The sequence below is a fragment of the Atheta coriaria genome, unplaced genomic scaffold (assembly GCF_025399875.1).
Source record: "Atheta coriaria isolate IRGN ID8LTWV9N9 unplaced genomic scaffold, Caltech_Dcor_3.1 hic_scaffold_6_pilon, whole genome shotgun sequence".
Classification (NCBI taxonomy): Eukaryota; Metazoa; Arthropoda; class Insecta; order Coleoptera; family Staphylinidae; genus Dalotia; species Dalotia coriaria.
Window position 1 is genome coordinate 14,508,943 of NW_027045448.1, and position 14,325 is coordinate 14,523,267.

Consider the following 14,325-nt stretch of genomic DNA (forward strand, 5'->3'; position numbering starts at 1 on the left):
AAAATTCTGAATGCATCTAATTTAATTAATGATGCGTACAATTTAAACAATTGTAATATTCTAAGTAGTAATTACCTTGTATTTAACTAACACGTGCGTTAACATGTTTTGTTTTGTTTTGTTGAATGAGTTAGTTTTAAATATTTTAAGTTTTTTTGTATGGTATGCTACTTTCAATACGTGATAGTTTAGTTTTTATATTGACAGATCGCGCTTTTGTATAAAGGTGTCAGCTGTGTTATATAGGCAACACACCGTGCATGTCGAACACAGCCCATCTCCCATCATTTCGTTCCCACCCGCGATTCGCGAGCACTGCAAGGCGAAAAGTCAGAGAAAGACGAGCGTTCGCGGCGTTCGCCCAGCCGAAAAACCCCACGCACCCTCCTTGTTCGTTGTTGATGTTTGAATAGTTTATTTTCGTACGCGTGATTCACCTATTCAGGATACATTTCCACCGTTGTGTGTGCGTAGTGTGCAGAGTGCAGTTTCCGGACCATCGCAACACGACCGTCGCGCGACGACTGAAAAAAACACGGCCGCAACAAAAGAAACAATAATTGGCGAACTGCGGACGGTGGGCGCGCACACGAAGGCTCATCGATACACAAACACGCGCGCGCGCCGCCGTGAAAAAGAAAGTGCTGCAATGATCTCATCGAAGCCACCGCGACGATCGGAAAATCGCGGCATGTGAATTTCGCATCTGCATCATCTGCATGATGACATAAATGCGTGTAGCGCGAGCGCCGACTTCCTAGCCATTGTCTGCCAGCTGCAAACATGAAGAAGCAATTCCTGCGGGTGAAACAGTTGGCTGATCAGACCTTTTTACGGTGAGCATTGCCATAAGTGTAGAACAACGGTCCGAACAAGAATTACTGCAACTTTATATACAGTAAATGATTGCAAATCTGCACTTTGATTCAGACATGTTGGCATTTTGAAATACACTATCTTATCAGCAGGGTTATTTATTAGCCAATTGAAGTGATTAGAAGCTGATGATTTGTTCCACCTGGTTGTGAGGAAAACACTCACTCTAAAAATAGGCTTGATTTTACACGTTTTACACATGAAATCAGTTAACTGTACTTTGTGATATGCATGATGTAATTAGTTTTCTGTGTGCATATTCAGGTGATTTAGCGGTTTTGGTCTGCACACTGGGCCGAAAAACTTAGAAATTTCGTGCTAACCTTGAGCCAAGCATTCATTAAATTGATGCTCACAATTTGTTTGTGCAATACTCGCTGGGTTTTTCATAGTTTTATTCAGTTCAGTAACTTTTGGGCATTAATAACTGTTTGTGTTAATTTGCAGTTATCAGTTGTGATGTATTTGCTCGAATTATTTGTCACGACGATTGCTTATCGTGATTACTTCGAGTATTTGTTTTGGATGCAATCATTTCCTGAGAAAATAAGTTTTGAGTAATATTATATTTGTACAGTGATGAAGGCTGTGGTTTTAGGAGTCTACAATCAGTTTGACCCAAAATATCGCATAATGGGCCATTAAGGCCATCCTTTCAGCAATTTATTCTTTATCAATTTTAATAGAATAATGATCACATGCAGATCTAAAGTTGAGACATATACAGTGTGTGTTACATTAACACGTTATGTTTTTGTTGCAGAGCCGACAAGAGTGAAGGACTTAATCAAGATGAGTTGCGCAAAGCAGCCATTAAAGTTGATTTCATCCAGAGGGCGCTTGGGGAGGTGGGGAAAAAGCTGCCTAGTGCGGTTAATGAACAGGAAAAAAGAATGGTATAAATTTATTATAATCTTTAATATAATAAAATTATAACTAAATAATTTATTTTTGTAGAAAAAGTATGATGAGTACAATATAAAACAAGCAATCGATGCTTCAATGCAAGAAAACGATGGCATTAAAGATGCTCTCTTGTATCAAGTTCTGCGTGAGTCCTCTCGGTGATAGAAGGGACAATTGGCGAATGAAGCAAGTTCGAGTGAAGCAACTGGAGAGCGTGAGCTTTCCGATCAATCAGATCCTCGAGAAGGAGTTGCCCGCCATCAGCAAACAGCGCAAGCAGTTGAAAGTACATATCTTGGATAAGGATTCAGCGACGAGTCGATATCAGGTAAATTATTTATTCAACCGATGAAATTTTTAGTTTATTAGGGATTGTGGTATTTTTAGAGTGCTAAAAAAGTAGGCACGCTCAAGGAGAGCAACCTAAAGGGAAGCAGATGAAGACGATATGAAATTGGATCAGAGTCGTGATGTGTTAGCAACTGAGATGTTTTCACTTCTGCGGAGGGAGAATGAAATTTGTACGTTTTTCCTGCAGTTGTTGAAAATGCAACGAAGTTATCATGAAAGTGCCTGTAAGCAGCTTCAGGAGATTATTCCTAGGCTTGAACAAACTGTTGGTATGTAGTGTAATACATTTTTTCTACTTTTATCTTTAAAGCAGCACTTTAGACACGGACGGCCAAGGCCGTGACTAAAGTACAACGTGGTTAAAGTGCCGTTTAGCGCATTTGATATATTATATCATGTTAATCAAATAAATACTCAGGGTTAATTAATAATTCCAGGTGAAAATAAAATAAAACCAATTTTTGGTTGCTGCTTAGAAAACCACCTGAAAACCAACAATAGACGCATTGCCTTCCCGTTGGAAATGTGCGCCTTGGCATTAATGGAATTAGGAATGTCCGAAGAAGGACTTTTCCGATTGACAGGCAGCGGTTCCCGAGTGAAACGCCTAAAATATTCCATTGATTCAGGCTGCTTCACCCTTCCGCTAATACCTGAATACAAAGATGTCCATGTGCTTGCCAGCACACTGAAGATGTACCTCCGCGAACTGCCCGAACCGCTGCTCACCTACAAACTGTACAACGAGTGGATTCACTGCGTGGAATCCCAAAGTGATGAACACCATCGCATTGCTGCCGTTAAGACTGTCCTGGCGCGAATGCCGCAGTCGAATCGTGATAATCTAGCGTTCTTAATGCAGTTCTTATCGAAACTGTCCAAACAACCAGAGAATCGCATGACACCGACGAATATCGCCATTGTGATGGGCCCGAATTTATTGTGGTCACAAGAAAAGCAAGATATTAATATGCATTTGTGTTCCATGTTAAATATGCTCGTCGAGCTGTTTTTAACACATTTGGATGAGTTTTTTCCGGTGGATATGATGAAATACACCGAGATTAAAAGCTCGGATTTGATTGATCCGGATGATTTCACGCGCCCGGATGTGAGTTGCCTCCGGCAGAGTACGCTGTTGGAGGGTGACAGCGAAGCAGCTAGTCCAAAACCTTCAAGCAGGAAGAAGACGAGACATGCGCCAGCGCCACCACCGCCGGCGAGTTTGCGCAATGAGGTTGACGGTGAGGTTAGGTCAATGTCGGAGAATTATTATCATTCGGCAGTAGGCACAGCGTCTTTAAATCGCCCGCACAAAATACGCACCGAAACTAGTAAACTCTTGCAGAAGGAGAGTGCGAACGGAAGTAGTGGTAATTCGCGCCGGTCGAGTTTGGTTCTTGATCAAGAACAGCAGCCTGTACTAGTCAGTTTAGATAGGGATACTAATCATGGTAAGGTTGCGCATGCGCATGAGGTTGAACATCAATCAGATGTACAATTGCATGTAGTTAAACCGGTTGCCGCGCCGCGCACTTTAATTCAGACCGACGCGAATCACGAAAAAGAGAAACAATTGCAGCGGAATGATTCCATGTCGAAAAGTTTAAATTCGATTGATTTAGATACAGATATCATGCTTAGAAATAAATCCACTGAGGAATTAGAGCCTGGTAGGCGTGCCAAACCCGCGATACCTACACGCCCCGCCTCTTTACGCGGCCCGCCTTCACGCAACCACGAATCAGAAGCGTTCAATATCAAAGCATTTAGTTCTGCGCATAAATTACCGAATGTGGTCAATATTCAACTACAACAAAAACTCTCTCAGATGCATCCTGTAGGACATGATATGCAAATCGCTGAAAAAGAGAAATTCTTAGGCGTTAGCAATCCTATACCTGCGAAACAACTAGAAAACAAAGGCGATATTAATTCTAATAGTGTGGCAAGACCCACCCCGCCATCAAAACCGCCGCTGATGAAATCCAATGAAAAACTGGCGGAGAATTCAGAGCCCTCGCAGGTTCTAGAGAGGGTCAACGGCAATCCGAACAAACCTAGTCATGTGCGCACGCGCTCCGATGGTAATATTGTCGATGTGCCAACGGCGCACGCACTGCAGACGCCGCCGTCGCCGCGCAACTTGAACAAACCGTCGCAGCCGCCACCTCCGCCGCCTACCGCCCACAAAGCGAAGGCGGAGCTTGAGACGGCTAATCTTTAATATTCGTATGTAGGATTTATTAATATATTAAATTACCAAATTGGTGCTTTCGGGGGCATTCCAGACACGTGTTATCACATTAGTAATATTATTCGTTTCTTTGCGCCGGTTTGGATGTCCTCACGCAAATCAGTCTTAACTCCACATACACCACAACACGCAATTTGCATTTTTATATAAATGATATATAATTTATTTTACGGTAGGTATTGCGCGTGATCAGGAAACGAGTTCAAAATGAAATTAAATTGGTACACAAAACTCGCACGCTTTGAAAGATTGAATTTGGGAATGGTTAAATAACTGCATTTTTTGGTAACGAGTATGTGATGCTAAGATGTTCTATTTTATAATTGCAGTTAAGAGAATGTTGTTTGAAATTTGTAGGAAAACGTTAGGATGGAATATTTTAAGTTGACTGAATATAGTTTACGATGCGTTGCGAAATTTAGATGAGAATTACTAATTATCAGATTATCTCTATGACTACATATGAATTTTTTAACACAATTGTTTGTAAATATGTATAATGTGTCTCTGTCTCTATTAGTGGTCTTGTTATGTTCACGAGGTTTTTTTTTTATATATTTGATTATCTCTATTCTGTAATTTAAGTATTTTTTAAAATTTAGGTAACGTTCTACCAATTGTTATATAGTAATGTGAGATTACACATATCATTGCTATTTACCATTTCATTCGGAGTAATAATAAAAGAAATAATAACTCATGTTCTGTGTGATGCGATATTTTTGTTTGTATGTTTTTGAAATTGAGTTTTGTTGTTAATTTTAAATGCATCGCCATTTATGTATAGTATTGTGTTTTGTTTTTGTATTCAATGGATACAATAGTTTATTTTGTATTGTATGCATTTCTCTAGGCGGTTATCAGTGCTTGCTTGAGTACCTGTTCTTTATCTCAAGCGAGTGTGAGATGCAACGCTAGCAAACAGGTTGATGGTAGTTTTGTGCGTGCCTTTCGTCGCGTGAGTCGTGTGTGCGGCTCGTGTGTTATTTACTTTTCTGGATTTATTTCGCTATGGACGTTTTACTGGTATGTTTATAAATAAATTATTAGTATTACTATTACTTATTATCTATTAGCTTTAGAATTTTCTTATTGTGTTACATTGTATTGTATTGTTTCTTTCGCAACGCGCTTATCAAAGCTAGTAAATTGTGTAAACTTTAGGTGTGTACAAGGTTCTAGTCATAAAATGTTTGTCTTTATTTCGGTGACTTGAGGTCTTAGAAACATAAACAGGGAATTAGATGCTTTCTTAGATTCTTTAATTTCGTCGTTATGCTTTTATTGTTAGCTGCAGCGACGCGTTCTTCATTCGGCAAACGTATCGGTTATCGCGGTTATCAGTTGTTGTTTGCCTTGAAACGCGCGCGCGTCTCAGCACACTGTCGTTGCGGGATCAGTTTAGCGTGTTTGCCGTGCAGTTTCAATCATGTGAAAAGTTTTGTCGGGTTTGGTCCGCGGGTGGTTCTCGCGGTTTAGAATGTGTATTTCGATTATCAATTTACTCCAATCTTTCGCAAAATACGAGTATGTGGCGCATTTTCAATGTTTTGTAATGGAAATTGGGTTATATCTCGAAAATAATTGGGGAATTTTAAGTTTCTTCTTTGTCACGTTATAAAGAAAGAGCTGTTATATAAAATAATATTAACAAAATCACTTATATAATTATTTATTTCTATTTTACAAGGTGATGTGTTTGCAATTATAACACTATAGCACTGAAATTGAAACAAATATAAGTTTACTGACATTTAAACGTGTTTTATAAAGTGTAAAGTACGCTTTACAAAGCATGATTGTGTGTTAACTAAGCCTTGGTAGGTCGACGCAGTAGCAAGTTGACGTAAACTGTAGTTCGTGACTATAGTATATAAAACATAAATATATAAACATTTACTTTTATTTTTACTAAGTTAATGTGATAACTTATTCAATTATTTATTTAAATTTTACGTTTTATAGTGTTATAAATATATCACGGTAGCACTGAAATAGAAATAAGTAATATTTTACTGTTGTACACACATATAAGTGTGAAGTATCCTTTACAAAAATGGTGGTGTGAGATGAACTTTAAAAGTTGTATATAAAAATGTAATACATAAAATTTTACTTTTAATTTTTTTATGAAGCTTACATAGTTACTTATATTATAATTTACTTCTATTTTACAAGGCGTAGTGTTACAATTAAACATGCTGTGGAAATTGGTCATTATCTCGGGAATCGGGTTTTGCTAAATTTTCTTTTATATGAATTCTTTAATATTTTGGTTGTTGTTACTAATTTTACAGATTGGTAGTTTTTTATTGTAATATTGTTGCTTTGTTTGTATAAGGTTTCCTGCATTCTTTAAATTTGATAATTAAATTGTAGGTATGTAATTAATAATCTTGTGTTTGTGTATAAAAATTACACTCTTATGCACGTTGCCCGTATTTTGTACTGGAATAATAATATTAGGCATTTATTTTATTGTGTTTGTTAGTTACATGTTTAATCTCTATTGCGTAGAATATAACTATTTTTTAGTGAAGCGGACGTATTTCACGGCCGTGATGCATTGCAGTCTTCTTTATAATGCAGTGTTCCTTATAATAAACGTAAATATTCAATGCTTTCTATGTAGAATTGTTCTAGCATCTTACACTGTTACTATCTGTGTTTATAAATAAACAAGTTTTTGTTATCTTTTATCAACTTTGTGCCGTCACCACACTGTCGGCTTTGCACGCGGTCGGCTTACCGAGCGGTATTGTTGGTTTAATTTTGATCGTCCGGTGATCTGCACGCGCGCGTCTCCTTCGCGATCAATTAGTTTACATTTCTTAATTATTTTTGCGTTATTATGTAATATTCATAATTGATTTGTTAGACTGTACGAGGATGTTTGATTGTTCTCTAAACGGGTTGGATATGGTTTTTATTATATTTTATTTTGTGTGCACTCGTTGCCTAGGGTTGTAGTTTTTGATTTGTATACCACGCAGACGCGGTCCTGAATTCTTAGTCGCGGGGTATTTGATTAGATGCGAAATTTAATTCTGTATCTACCAGTATCGTGCTAGAAATTCCGTAACGCGAGTTATGATGGTTATTATTATTGTACGCACTTGTACTCGTTGCGCTAGGAATTGTAGTTTTTTTGTTACAACACGCTAACGCGGTCTAATTCTTAGTCGGGAATAATTTTATTAGATGCGGAATTTAAATCTGTATCTCCCTGTATCGAAATTTATTGCTGAAAATTTTTTTACGCGGTTATATTGATAGTTGTGTGTGTACAGGCACTTGTACTCGTTGCGCTAGGAATTGTAGTTTTTTTGTTACAACACGCTAACGCGGTCTAATTCTTAGTCGGGAATAATTTTATTAGATGCGGAATTTAAATCTGTATCTCCCTGTATTGAAATTTATTGCTGAAAAATTTTTGGCCTTGAGTTATGATAGTTGTGTGTACAGGCACTGTACTCGTTGCGCTAGGAATTGTAGTTTTTTTATTTACAACTACGCTAACGCGGTCTAATTCTTAGTCGGGAATAATTTTGTGGATGCGAAATTTAATTCTGTATCTCCCGGTATCTAAATTTATTGCTGAAAAATTTTTCACTGCCCGGTTATATTATTGGTTATTGTATAGGCACTTGTACTCATTGCTTTAGGAATTGTAGTTTTTTTGTTACAACACATAACGCGGTCTAATTCTTGAGTCAGGGAATAATTTTATTAGATGTAGATTTAAATCTGTATCTCCCTGTATTGAAAATTTGTTGAAAAATTTTTTGGCCTTGAGTTATATTGATAGTTGTGTGTACAGGTACTTGTACTCGTTGCGCTAGGAATTGTAGTTCTTTTGTTACAACACGCTAACGGTCCTGAATTCTTAGTCGGGAATAATTTTTATTAGATGCGCAATTTAATTCTGTATCTCCCAGTATCTAAATTTATTGCTGAAAAATTTTTTTACGCGAGTTATATTGATAGTTGTGTGTAAAGGCACTTGTACTCGTTGCGCTAGGAATTGTAGTTTTTTTGTTACAACACGCTAACGCGCGGTCTAATTCATGGTCGGAATAATTTTGGATGCCGAATTTAAATCTGTAATAATCTCCTGTATTGAAGTTTATTTGCTAGAAAATTTTTTACGCGGGTTATATTGATAATTGTGTGTATAGGCGCTTTGTACTCGTTGCTAGGAATTGTAGTTTTTGTTACAACACTTGCGCGGTCTGAATTCTTAGATCGGGAATAATTTTGGCTAGATGCGAAATTTGGTCTGTATCTCCCGAGTATCAAATTTATTGCTGAAAAATTTTCACGCGAGTTATATTGATAGTTGTGTGTATGAGCGCGGCCTCGTTGCGTAGGGTGTAGTTTTTTGTTACAACACGCTAACGCGGTCCTAATTCATGGTCGGGAATAATTTTATTAGATGCCGAATTTAAATCTGTATCTCCTGTGAAATTTATTGCTAGAAAATTTTTTACGCGAGTTATATTGATAGTTGTGTGTATAGGCACTTGTACTCGTTGCGCTAGGAATTTGTAGTTTTATTTTAGCTTACGCTAACGCGGTCTAATTCATGGTCAGGAATGTTTTATTAGATGCCAATTTGCAATCTGTATCTCCTGTATTGGAATTTATTGCTAGAAAATTTTTTACGCGAGTTATATTGATAATTGTGTATAGGCACTTGTACTCGTTGCGCTTAGGAATTGTAGTTTTTTGTTGTACGCTAACGCGGTCTAATTGTAGTCGGAATAATTTTATTAGATGTGGAATTTAAGTCTGTATCTCCTGTATTGGTATTTGCTGAAAATTTTTTGACGCGAGTTATATTGATGGTTGTGTGTACGAACACTTGTACTTAATTTGCGCTAGGGTGTAGTTTTTTTGTTGCAACACGCTAGCGCGGTAATTCATGGTCGGGAATAATTTTATTAGATGCCAGATTTAAATCTAACCTTATCCCTGTATTGGGGAATTTGTGCTAGAAAATTTTTACGCGAGTTATATTGATAGTTGTGTGTATAGGCACTTGTACTCGTTGCGCTAGGAATTGCCAGTTTTTTGTTACAATAACCGCTAACGCGGTCTAATTCATGGTCGGAATAATAATTTTGTAGATGCCGAATTTAAATCTGTATCTCCCTGTATTGAAATTTATTGCTAAGAAAATTTTTGCGCGAGTTATATTGATAGTTGTGTGTATAGGCACTTGTACTCGTTGCGCTGGGTGTAGTTTTTGTTACAACTTACGCTAACTTGCTGCGGTCTAATTCTTAGTCGGGAATAATTTTATTAGATGTGGAATTTAAATCTGTATCTCCCTGTATTGAAATTTATTGCTGAAAAAATTTTTGGCTGAGTTATATTGATAGTTATTATTGTACAGGCACTTGTACTCGTTACTTCAAGATTGTAGTTTTTATTTTAACACGCTAACATAGTCACAATTCTTAGTCGGGAATAATTTTATTAGATGTGGAATTTAACAAATCTGTATCTCCCTGTATTGGAAATTTATTGCTGAAAAATTTTTTGACGCGAGTTATATTGATAGTTGTGTGTGTACGAGCACTTTGTACTCGTTGCGCTAGGAATTGTAGTTTTTTTTGTTGCAACACGCTAACGCGGTCTAATTCTTAGTCGGGAATAATTTTTGTAGATGTGGAATTTAAATCTTTATCTCCTGTATTGAAATTTATTGCTGAAAAATTTTTGACGCGAGTTATATTGATAGTTGTGTGTACAGGCACTTGTACTCGTTGCGCTAGGAATTGTAGTTTTTTGTTTAACTTTTAACGCGGTCTAATAATTCTTAGTCAGAATAATTTTATTAGATGCGGGAATTTAATTCTGTATCTCCCAGTATCTAAATTTGTTGCTGAAAATTTTTCACGCGAGTTAGCAGTGATGGATTTATTGTGTATAGGCGCGTACTCGTTGCATAGGGTGATTGTAGTTTTTGTTACAACACGCTAACGCGGTCTAATTCATGGTCGGGAATAATTTTGTGGATGCCGAATTTAAATCCTGTATCTCCCTGTATTGAAATTTGTTGCTGAAAATTTTTTTTACGCGAGTTATATTATTAGTTGTGTGTATAGGCACTTGTACTCTCGTTGCACTTAGGAATTGTAGTTTTTGTTACAACACGCTAACGCGGTCCCAAATTCTTAGTCGGGAATAATTTTATTAGTGTGTGGAATTTAAATCTGTATCTCCCTGTATTGGGGTGTGCTGAAAAATTTTTGACGCGAGGTATAGTTGTGTGTACAGGCACTTGTACTCGTTGCTAGGAATTGTAGTTTTATTTACAACGCTAACGTTAAATTCTTAGTCGGGAATAATTTTATTAGATGCCGAATTTAAATCTGCTTATCTCCCTGTATTGGGGAAATTTATTGCTAGAAAATTTTTTTACGCGAGTTATATTGATGGATTTATTAGTATAGGCACTTGTACTCATTTGCGCTAGGAATTGTAGTTTTTATTTACAACACTTTGCTGCGGTCTAATTCATAGTCAGGAATAATTTTATTAGATGCCGAATTCATCTGTATCTCCCTGTATTGAAATTTATTGCTAGAATTTTTTTACGCGAGTTATATTGATAGTTGTGTGTATATAGGCACCTTGTACTCGTTACTTTGCTAGGGTGTAGTTTTTTGTTACAACACGCTAACGCGGTCCTAGTCGGGAATAATTTTATTAGATGTGGAATTTAAATCTGTATCTCCTGTATTGGAAATTTATTGCTGAAAATTTTTTGACGCGAGTTATATTGATGGATTGTGTGTACAGGCACTTGTGCCTCGTTGCGCTAAGGAATTGTAGTTTTTTTGTTACAACACGCTAACGCGGTCTAATTCTTAGTCGGGAATAATTTTATTAGATGCGGAATTTAAATCTGTATCTCCTGTATTGAAATTTATTGCTAGAAAATTTTTTACGCGAGTTATATTGATAGTTGTGTGTATACTTGTACTCGTTGCGCTAGGAATTGTAGTTTTGTTTACAACACGCTAACGCGGTCCTATAATTCTTAGTCGGGAACTTTATTAGATGCGAAATTTAATTCTGTATCTCCCAGTATCTAAATTTATTGCTGGAAATTTTTTTTACGCGAGTTATATTGATAGTTGTGTGTACAGGCACTTGTGCTCGTTGCGCTAGGAATTGTAGTTTTTGTTACAACACGCTAACGCGGTCTAATTCTTAGTCGGGAATAATTTTATTAGATGCGGAATTTAATTCTGTATCTCCCAGTATCTAAATTTATTGCTGAAAATTTTTTTTACGCGAGTTATATTGATAGTTGTGTGTATAGGCACTTGTACTCGTTGCGCTAGGAATTGTAGTTTTTTTGTTACAACACGCTAACGCGGTCTGGTGTAGTCGGGAATAATTTTTGTGGGTACGGTAATTCTGTATCTCCCAGTATCTAAATTTATTGCTGAAAAATTTTTTTACGCAGTTATATTGATAGTTATTGTGTATAGGCACTTGTGCGTTGCGCTTTGGAATTGTAGTTTTTTTGTTACAACACGCTAACGCGGTCTAATTCTTAGTCGGGAATAATTTTATTAGATGCGCAATTTAATTCTGTATCCCCCAGTATCTAAATTTATTGCTAGAAATTTTTTTTACGCGAGTTATATTGATAGTTGTGTGTATAGGCACTGGCCTCGTTGCGCTAGGAATTGTAGTTTTTGTTTACAACTTACGCTAACGCGGTCTAGTCGGAACGAATTTTTGTAGATGTGGAATTTAATCTACAGATCTCGGTATGAATTTTGTACTAAGAAGTTAAGCGCAGGTTATATTATTCATTATTTTATTATGTTGATAGTTGCATTTCTTTATCGCGTAAAGTAGCTTCTTTTAGACGTATTTCGGCCGATGCATCTGCAGTCTATGTTCAATATAAAATACGAGTATACGCAAATATTCAATGCATACTATAGAATTCTTCTAGCATCTTACACAGTACTATCTGTGTTTATAAACAAACAAGTTTTTATTTATCTTCAACTGGTGTGCCGTCACCATTCACGGCACACGCGGTCGACTGTGAACGATGTTAGTAGTCTAATTTTGATGAAATCCCGGTGGGCTGCGCGCTATGAACCTTTAAATTTACCAATTTTTCTTTGCGTTATTATGTAATATTATTTCTAATTGTTCTGTAATTTATCTGTTCGGTTGTGCGAGGGTGATGTGCGGGTGTTCGTTAAACGCGGTGTATATTTGCAAAGAGATTACGTGTGAATGATTTTGCAGTACCGTCGGCCGTCGGATACTGCTAATTCTCATTTCATTTAATGTAAAAGTCGTTATCAACTGCATTTTGCAGATTTAATCAGTTTCGCCTCTAGTACTAACGCGTGTTTGCTGTGTAAGTAATTAATATGGCCATAAGTATTGGATACTTCAAAAGCGAAAAATTTATTTTGCGCATCAAGATATATTTTCATATTTTGCAAAGATTTTGATTATTTCATGAAACACTTGACAAACGCATGATTTTAACTACAAAAATAAATGTTTTCTTTACATCAACATTTATCACAATGTATTATTCTAAACATGAACCAATTAATTTTATTTTGTTTATAATAGTTTTCATATTTACAATTAAAATTGATTGATAGGTTGCTGTATTAATTTGGTAAGAATACTCGTTGTTCAAGATTGCTTGTAGTCACCGTCGGCTGCTTACTTCGGCTCTCGCTGCGGGATGCAGCATATGTACGGGTAGTATTTGTTTTATATCTCATACTCATTATGTTGCATCTCATATTCGCGGCACAGTTGCAATCAGCCAATAAACTGCTCTATAAATTATGTTTTTATGCCGTTTAACACATTATTGTTGAAGTTTGTGTCGCGTGATGCCATCGGATGCGTTTCTGTGCCTCGTTTGCAGCCTACGACTTGTAACGGTGCTGCTCGCTCCGCGTTTGCTTGTACAATAAAATTAGTGATTTATTTTTATATCATTTAACCATTCACTTTCTTATTATCCAGAGGAAAATGATTTCATCTTAATTGTTCTGTTTTTGTAATGTTTTCTTGTAGAAATTCGTTTTAAAAGAATATGGTGTTTTCTTCTCATCATCTTGCATTATCCTTTTGTATTGTTTTATGTTCTGAAATAAATGTAAGTTTTCGCTTGATTCCTCTGTATATAAATTTTCCTTGTGCTTCTGTGAAAACCGATAGAAAAAGTAATGTTTCCTTTGTCTTCCTCCTTGAACTTTGATTTTCTTTCAGTAACACCCAGTATATTGGATTTCCCGTGGTGCTTTTTCAAAAGTCATCATCAGATCATCAACACAGATCGTTTCAAGTTTGTACTGTGCATTTGCTGTTCAACTATAATAATAATTTTCTGTTTTCTAACACCCTGTACATTAGTTTTCTGTTGTGTATGCGAAAATGGTCCTAATATATATTTTCCCCTTGGCGGTTTTGAGTTTTGTTTTTGAAATATTATAATTTTCTTTTGTAACACACCCTGTATATTAGTTTCCCTGTATATTAGCTCTGGCTGCAAAACCAGCATATTTGTCGTCCTTAAATGTTTTTCGCTTCAATTTTAAATTTTCCTTGTAACACCTCCTGTATATTTGTTTCCACCGGACGTGAAAATGGGCTATTGCTAATTTGTTTTATCCCAATTTACTTTATGAAGTGGTACTTGTTGCTACGCTGGCGTTAGATGTGCGCGGCTAAGAAGGTCGTAGTCCTGTTCCAATATGGCGGCACGAATTCGCTGACTTGTAAAATCAAAACTTGTATTCTATTGTTAATAAAGAAAACGTAAGATATATTGACCATTTTCATTTATGTTTCGCCTTCTGGCCACGATTTCAGGTAGAGGTTCTCAAGAGAGAATTTCCTCTCAGGATGATCCCCATAAAATT

General features: G+C 36.5%; 1 protein-coding gene across 1 annotated transcript; it reads left to right on the forward strand.

Annotated features, from left to right (window-relative positions):
- The first annotated feature begins 296 nt into the window (after positions 1-296).
- Positions 297-5,090, forward strand: LOC135794770 (rho GTPase-activating protein 17-like). The gene is given in 7 exon segments (XM_065306161.1): positions 297-836; positions 1,640-1,772; positions 1,834-1,940; positions 1,984-2,110; positions 2,170-2,210; positions 2,212-2,402; positions 2,571-5,090. Coding segments are annotated over 7 exon segments (2,442 nt in total). The 5' UTR covers positions 297-783; the 3' UTR covers positions 4,361-5,090.
- Positions 5,091-14,325: the final 9,235 nt, after the last annotated feature.